The sequence below is a fragment of the Aotus nancymaae genome, unplaced genomic scaffold (genome assembly GCF_030222135.1).
Source record: "Aotus nancymaae isolate 86718 unplaced genomic scaffold, 86718_ANA_hifiasm-v0.15.2.pri h1tg000032l_0, whole genome shotgun sequence".
NCBI classification, from domain to species: domain Eukaryota; kingdom Metazoa; phylum Chordata; class Mammalia; order Primates; family Aotidae; genus Aotus; species Aotus nancymaae.
The window spans coordinates 19,929,523-19,937,448 of NW_026988445.1; the positions used below are offsets into that span (position 1 = coordinate 19,929,523).

Below are 7,926 nucleotides of genomic sequence, written 5' to 3' on the forward strand. Positions count from 1 at the left end.
TTCAGTGCTCCCAATTTTATTTTTATTTAATGCTAAAAGTTAAAGAAAAAAAAGTACTGTAAATCTGACAAATGACAGAATTCAGGTGATATTTCCATAGCGTGATTTTAAAATAATAATAATGTTGATTATCTGAGATTACACTCACTTCAGTTGACATGAGTTTCATCATATATAGAAAAAGTATCACCTTCAACTTAAAAAAAAGTAAAGGTTAAAAGGTGGCACACTTTTAAAATACTTGGTGGCCAAGGAAAGGTATATAGTAAAAGTTGTAAACCATGTGTATGTTCTCATAACTTTAAATGTGAGGCCACATGAAAGACAGTACATCTGTTAAATTCTATAAATTGTTAAAGCAAAAAAGGGAAAGCTTCAACACCCCATCCCCTAATATTTTAAGTATTAAAAGCACAGATGAAATATTAGGATTTGAAATCTGATACTGCCCATGTACAGTAAGTAGCTTTCTGACATTTTTATCCAGCTGTGGAGAATCTCTGCACTGTCATCAGGTACAACAAAAGATCAAACCCATGTCCCAATGTTAACTTTTTAACTTAAAAGAATGCCAGAAAACCCAAATCAACACTTTCCAGCTACGAGCCTTCCACAAAGGCCACCCAAGGGCCGGTGAGACTCATGCATATCTTATTTTTTAATCGTAGTAACCACAATACGTAGCTCTTTAAAGCTGTTCATATTCTTCTCCCATTCAACACCAGTACAGAGAAACCACAGGTTGCCCTTTCCACAGCTGGATACACTTATCCACAACAGCAGGATGGTTCTGTATTAATCTTTTTGGAACGCTTATCTGTATTGAGATTGCAAAACATACAGATAGCTACCACAAATTAGGTCAAATGACTGATCAAGTTGTAACATCTATGAGGTCAAATTCCAGTTATAATAAAGTGCCTAGATACACATTTATACAACAGACCATAATAGCTGAATTCTTTACAAATGTCTTTATGGGCATGTAAAATTGACTCTGCATTTCTGCATGTGTGCATTCACATAAGAGAGACCAGTCTGAACTGAGTCATATATACTCCAATTTGAAAAAAAAGTGTAACAACAAACTGGTTTATCATGCAAGTCTGTCTGTAATATAACAATGACTGGTAACATGAATTCTCGCACAGTAGTAGTAATAGGTGCACTCATTAAAAACACTACGAAAAATACTGTATTTGGTGCAGTATCTGATTTTCAAGTGTTAGTAACTTGACCATTAAAAAATATTTTGAACAATTTAAAAAGAAAAACACGTAACTAAAAAAGAATCCAAAGTTGGTAAAAATCTGTATTTGCAAATGAAAACAGAAGCGAGGCTGTGAACCATACACATAAACTGTAGACCTTGAAGCCATGATTCAGCCTAACCATAAGGCCAAGTTACAAACACCTGAACATAAGGATTTAAAATAGTGTTCCTGTCAATGTTAAATCGTAACAGCACAAAAGAAAAACCAGTATCACTGTGAGACAACTATTTCTAATAATTGATGATTTATTGGTTTTAAAAAAATCGTTTTACTGATGCAAAATAGTGATCAAAAGAAATTAGTTTACAAAAAGACTTCTAAAAATATTTTGAGAGGTGGGGCCTGTCTATTATATAAAACCCTTAATTTCTTGAATTTCCACTAGTTTATCATATTTTTTCCAGAACAGTATTATTCACTTGGTATTTCAAACACATGTAAGAAGGAAATTACAGGTTTCCTCCACCCACATTTGGGCTGTCACTGATATGCCCAAGGGCAGTCCTGGCAGCACCACGTGGCTGTTACTGTCATTGTACCATACTGTATTCAGCACTCACTAGAAACAGGGTATAGATGATAGTATCAACAGCAATAGCACTACAGGTAAATGATAAACAAAACAAAACAAAACAAACCAATCCCACAATCTCCAAGTTCACCTGGACTCTAACTTCTCTTGCAACTCTTTCAAAATAAAGAACAACAGCAACAACAAACAGACCTCTATGGTGTTTAAAAAGATCAAGTGGCGCTGCAGAGCCGGGCTCTGCTCAAAGATGGCAGTGCCATCTTGTACACACCACCATCCATTATAACCGCCTTCCATCACTGGAATTGTGTTTATGTAACCAACTAGCATGCAGCATTGTAATCTTACAACCGATCACGTGGACAGTGAACAGCGGTCAACTTTGTCTTAAAAACAAACAAAAAAACCCCAAAAGACCACACAATCCTGAAAATTTCCCAGCAGCACTCAGTCATCAGTATCTCAGGAACCCAACTTTTAAGAACAAAATAGAGATTCAAAATCTACTTTCCTACTCCTCTGAGGACCGTGTTTCAGGGTAAACTGGTGGTATTTCCCAGTGGCATGCCCACCTGACTGCATGCCCACTCACTCATTTCTTTTCCTTCTCCACCACTTGGCCTCCGGCCTGAGAAAGGGGCCAGCAATAAGCAATGACAGACAGTAAGGCAATCTTACAATGTCAGAAAATGTATTTGGCTTTTTTTTTCTTTTTAAAATAAGTGCATACAAATACAGCTAGAAGCATTTCTGATTTGCCAAGTGCTCTAAAAATGCAGCGCAAGTCACAGCCTACATAGAAGTCACAGCCTACATAGAACGGTAACTGTCACCAGGATAATAAAGCACAAAGATATGCTAATAACGTTAACAAAAGAAAAAAATGCCTTTATAAGTACATACCTTTTGTCGTCAAAAAAAAATATAGAAACACAATGTATTCAAAAAAAATCAAAATTATACAGCCATGTTTATGAGTCTACATTTCCCTTGTCTTGGATATATATATATATATGGAGATATATATACAATTCAAGCAGTTTTAATTAAGGGTAATCATTGGGTTTTTCTGAAACCGGAAACTCACGAGTCTCTCTCTTTTTTCACTTTCACATCTCCAGCAAGGATGGTTGCAATTTCCCCTTGCATAAAGGCCCAGGGGACATTGGAGCCCACAAGAGGGCATTTTTCCCCACTGGGACAATAGACCTCTCCACTAGCTCCCTGCTGTTTGATGCTTTGTCTGGAGCAAGGGAAGCAGAACTTGTGCGAAGGGACAGACGGGCACTGCACAAAATGGGTGTCCTCCAGCCGCTCGTGGCAGAGGGTGCAGCACAGGGGGGCACTGGCTGCCAGAGAGGAGTCCGGGAGGCTGCCAGGGTGCACTGGCTCCAGTCCTCCTGCGTTGCCTGCTCCCTGGCCCCCCACCTCTCTGGGGCCCAGCCTTCTTTGGTTCATAGAGGACGGAGAGGGCGGACTGTTGCTATTCCTCCTGGTAGTGGAGTGAACCTGGTTAGCATCTTTTGAGGCATGACTGCCCCCTGCATTGTCTGCTACTAAGATCAGGGCTGCCATGGGGGACTGGCCATTCTGGGCCGCTTCAGGCGGTGTGGTCCGGTTGGAATGAGGTGAGGCAGTGGGTGGCGGTGGAGACACAAAAGAGGATGTAGGAGTCATGGGGATCTTGAGCCCTTCTGTGGATGTGGACAGCCACGGCTGGGCCTCTCCATTGATCTTAGGGGGCCCGACTTCACCTTCTGGTTCTGGAGAGGGCTTCCTTTTCCTTGCTGTTCTTGCAACTGGAAACACAAAGAAAGAAAAGAAAAAAAGCATAAACGACTGTGCACTGAAAAGAATCCCTCTTCCTAACCCGAAACAAAACTCGTTTCAGAATTCCTCCTCTCTAAAAGCACTGACGGAAAAGACTCATTCGAGTTTCAAGTGCACATGCAACTTAAAACCTTTAGACGTATGCGGTTCTGAGGCAGCAGACTCATTTAGTAAAACGGAGCCAGTGAAAATGGCATGCTTGTAACTGCCTGTTTTTACACATGCACAAAAGTACCCTAGGTTTGCACTGGGCATGTGACTGCTAATGTCCCCCAATAGGTTAAAAGGTGACTGGTGCCCTCATGCTCCCATCCAAGAATGTGCTGGGAAAGGAAAACCCCGTGTCAGAGCCTATCAGCCCAGTCTGACTCATCTCTGTTATGCTGCTTCAGCACATGAACACGTTGCCACTAAGCACTGGTTCCGCCTCAGGCAGATCAGGAAGTGGGGTGTTTGTTGTTTCTGGGCTGGGGCAAAATGGTGACTCGAAAAAACCACCCCTCCTATGCTCTCCGTCCCCTTTTCTCCCCTAGAGCCCCTCACTTCACAGCCGCCCCTACCTGCTTTAGACCCGTTGGCCCCGTTGGCCTCGAAACCCAACAACCTGCCTGCAGTCAGGGCCGGCTCCTTCTTAAACTTGCTCTCGAAGGGCCCCGAGTGGCCGTGCTGGTGCAGCGCCAGCAGCGTGTCGCGCACGGTCTTGGGCCTGTTGACCCAGTCCTGCTCTCCGGACCCGCGGCTCTTTCCCGCACCTTCAGCGCTCAGCTCGGCGGCCCCGGCCGCGGTGGACAGGCTGTCGGCCGGGCCCCGGTGGGCCGGCGGCGGCGGTTGCTTCTCTTTGGCTGCCGCCTCGCGCTGCTCGTGCTCCACTGCCGCGCTGCTGGACACGGAGGCCGGCCGCTTGTGGGCGCCCAGGTCGGCGGGCTGCGCAGAGCCCAGGCTGGCGGCCGCGGCTCCGGACACCGCGGCTAAGGAGGCGGCAGCGCGGCCGCCGAGGCCGAGCGCGGTGGGCAGCGGCGTGGCCGAGCCGTTCATGAGCGGCACCAGGGTGGGCGGCACCGCGTGGCCTCGCCGCGGGTTCGGGCTCTGGCGATTCAGCTCGGGCGGCTCCTCCAGCTTGGAGAAGCCATTAGGCACCAGGATGCCGTTCACGGGCGGCGGCTGTGGCGTCGGCGGCTGGGCCAGGCTCGCGGCCGGACGGCTGCCGCCGAAGTCGGAGCCAAGGCGCGGGGGCCGCTCGGCCGCGGCCGCCAGAGGGTAGCGCTCCAGGGCCTGCGGCGCGCGCGGGGCCGCCTCGGGGCCGCCGTGGCCGAGCTGTTGCTGCTGCTGCTGCAGGAGGATGTCCTTGGCCGAGAGCGGCGGCGGCTTGGCAGCAGCCGGGGCCGCGGTGCCGGGCGGGGAGCGACCCTCTGGGAAGCAGCCGTGCGCCCGCTTCAGCTGCCGCGCCGTCTCGATGACGAACTCGACGCGGTCGGCGCCTTCGTAGTTGACGCAGCCGCGGCACACGGGTTCAGTGAAGTCCCAGATCATGGCCCAGGGCATGCGGGGCAGGTCACACAGGTAGCACGACTGCCGCCGGGACGCGGCCGCCACCGCCACCGCCGCGGCCATGTCCGAGGAGCCCGCCGCGCCGGAGAAGGTGGAGGAGGAGGAGGGGGCGCCGCCGCCGCCCCCCACCGGCACCACGCGCGCCCTCCTCCCCACCCAACCCCGCGTCTCCCCCACCAGCGGCGGCGGCGGCCGCAAAGGCGGCGGCGGCGGCAAAACCCGCGAAGGCTCGGCGCCCGCGCAGCGCCCCCGGTGCACGAGGGGCGGCGGGCGCGGGGCGAGAGGCTGCAGCCGCGGCAGCAGGTCCCCCCGGGCGGCGCGGGCACGGGCGTGCGGCGCGGGGCGGCGGGGCGGCGGGCGAGGCGGCTGGGGCTCGGCCGGGGCCGCGGCGGGCCTCCAGACCGGGGCGAAGACGGGCCGCGCGGGCGTGGGGGAGCGCAGCAGGTCGCGGCGGCGGCCGGCACGAAGTGCGGGGCGGGGGGCGGGGAGGCCGGGGGGGCGGGGGGCGGGGGGCGGCCGCCGGGGCAGGCTCAGCCCGAGCGGCGGGGCATGCCGCGCCGGGGCGGCGGCGGCGGCCGGGCGGCGTGGAGCTCGGGCGCGGCGCGGGCCCCGGGTCGCTCCGCCGCTGTCTCACAGCTCCTGGCGTCGCCGCTCTCCAGCGCCAGCGTCAGCGGCCAGCCCGCCTCAGCTCCGCCGCTGCCACCGTCGCTGCTGCTGCTGGCGCCGCGGCCGCTCCACTTCTACAGACTTGATTCTTCGACAGTCTCGCACGGCGCCTGCGCGGGCCCCCTCCCCTCGTGCGCGCGCCCGCCCTCCCGCGCGCGCGCGTGCTCCCCCTCCCCCCGCGCGCCCAAATAGCGCTGCCGGGAGAGCCGGGCGCCGCAGCGCCGGTGTTCCCTTCGCAACACCGTGCAAAGTGGTCCTGCGCCTTTCCTCCACTTTCCCTCACTTCGCGCCCCACCCGGCTGTCTCGACCACCCTCAGGATGTTTTCCCCTGGTATGCCTCTGGGCCAAACCGTGCTAAAAGTCATTTTTAAATTTTTTTTTATGCAAGGCCACCTTGTCACTTGGTTTTCGTCAGTCTCCTGAGAAGGGGGATTTTAAGTCTAGCGTGGTTTATAGTCCCGGTTTCTTAGGAGTTAGACTTGAAAGCTCAATGTCGGACGCATGAGCATGAAATCCGTCACTGGTGCTTTGCATTTGCATTTGTCTTGGGAAGGACACACGCGCCGCCTGTCCCTTTTACTAACTGGGGAGAGTCTGACGTTCCCAAGCCCAGCACCGCGTGCACACGCCGCCAGCTGGCTCGCGCGTTTTCCACGGAGCCCTCTGAAACGGAGGGAGCGCGGTTCTGATTAGCCGCTCGAGAACACCAAGAGACGCTCTTAACCAGTCCAGCCGCCCTGTTCGGCGGGGTCCTCGCCGCGCCAGCGGCCCCGGCCGCCTTATGTAGGTCCGCGCGGCGGGCGCGTGACGTGGGCGCGGGGCCGCGGACGGCCGCCGCTGCGAGTGCGCACGCTCCGCGCAGACGTGCCTCGGCGCCGCTGGCACTAGGGCCTCGTGGAACGAATGCACATTCCAGGGATCCGGGGTCTACGGCCAGCGCAGCCGCGTCACGGCGCAGGCTCCACCCCCTTTGGCGAGTCTGGTCCTCAAGGCGCCGCCCCCGGGCCCGAACTTGGACTCGGTGTGGCGGGAGCCGCGGGCGCGAGCCGTTGGGTGGGGTGGGGGGGGGTCCTGCTTGTCTCCGCGGGGTCCTCGCGGGCCGTGGGGGCGACCGGCTGGCTGGCTTGCCGTTGCGGAGGGCGGGCCACTGGCGGGGGCGGACTTGCTCCCTATGTGCCACCTAGGCCGGGCCCAGCCCAGCCCGCAGCTCTGCCACCGTTGGCAGCTTCAGCCTCAGCCCAGACTGAATTGAACACTTGAGTTTCGCACTTTTATCAGGAGGAGGAGCTGGTGTGTGTTATGATAAATCACTTTGGGCTGGTCGTTAGTCTCCCTAATGTACGGAGACTTAGTCGCTCTCAATTGGGACTTTTACAGTTCAGCTCTTTAAGGGCGGCCTCCGGAGCTGGCTTTTGTTGGGAACACAGGCCCACATCTCTCCCTTGAGACTGGAATGAGCTGGTTAAGTGTGGGAAGAACAGGGTACTAATTATATTATCTTTCCTACAACTGGATTGGTAGGTGGAGAGAGAAAAAAATCCTGCTGACGTTTCCTTCTAGTCGTTGCTATTGAAAATACCAGGTTGCTTCAAAGGATTAACCACAAGGAAGAGGAAAAACAGCCTTAGAGAAACAGTGGAGGGAGCTGCTTAAAACACATGAAAAAAACCTGTTCGAGAATGGCACAGAAAACGTAATGTCAGACCTAAATGTTTTTATAGGTTAGCCTTGAATGTCTTTTGGGGATTTCCATAGAAGGTGCGCCTGCTTTAAAGGGCTCTCCATCTGTTCGTGGATCTTGCCCTGCAATTGCAATCCTGCCTCACCCTCTTCAAGCTGGGAGAGCGGAGCTGCCCAGATCCTTCCCGGGAGCAGCTGGTGCCAGCGGGTTTGGTCACTCCCAGGCTCTGCTGTTGCACACAGCCTTCAGGACCTGTCCCTTTGGTCACCCTTCTCGGAGACCCTGTGACATCCATCCCAGCACATGGCTTCACCCACTGTGTCACTGCCCAGTCCTTGTGCTGCAGAGAAATGAACCAACTCAACACCCCCAAGAGATGGCCCACTAAGCACTG

At 53.8% G+C, this 7,926-nt stretch overlaps 1 protein-coding gene across 2 annotated transcripts; it reads right to left on the minus strand.

Moving 5' to 3' along the window:
* On the minus strand, positions 1-5,928 carry IRF2BP2 (interferon regulatory factor 2 binding protein 2). Of its 2 annotated transcripts, none has more exons than XM_021677265.2 (2): positions 4,197-5,928; positions 1-3,605 (listed from the first exon to the last, which is right to left on the minus strand). In XM_021677265.2, the coding sequence occupies exons 1-2, from the start codon at positions 5,245-5,247 to the stop codon at positions 2,890-2,892; spliced, it is 1,767 nt and encodes a 588-aa protein (XP_021532940.2). In that variant the 5' UTR covers positions 5,248-5,928; the 3' UTR covers positions 1-2,889. The 2 variants fall into 2 exon arrangements, with proteins under 2 accessions (XP_021532940.2, XP_064239686.1); XM_064383616.1 differs by having other exon boundaries at positions 4,245-5,276.
* Between the last annotated feature and the right edge of the window lie 1,998 nt (positions 5,929-7,926).

Bases quoted from the DNA above. Each gene is read 5' to 3' on its own strand.
- IRF2BP2 (XM_021677265.2), bottom strand. From the start codon at position 5,247: ATGGCCGCGGCGGTGGCGGTGGCGGCCGCGTCCCGGCGGCAGTCGTGC. The intron at 3,606-4,196 runs GTAGGGGCGGCT...TTGTGTTTCCAG, and splicing joins GGCCAACGGGTCTAAAGCAG to TTGCAAGAACAGCAAGGAAA.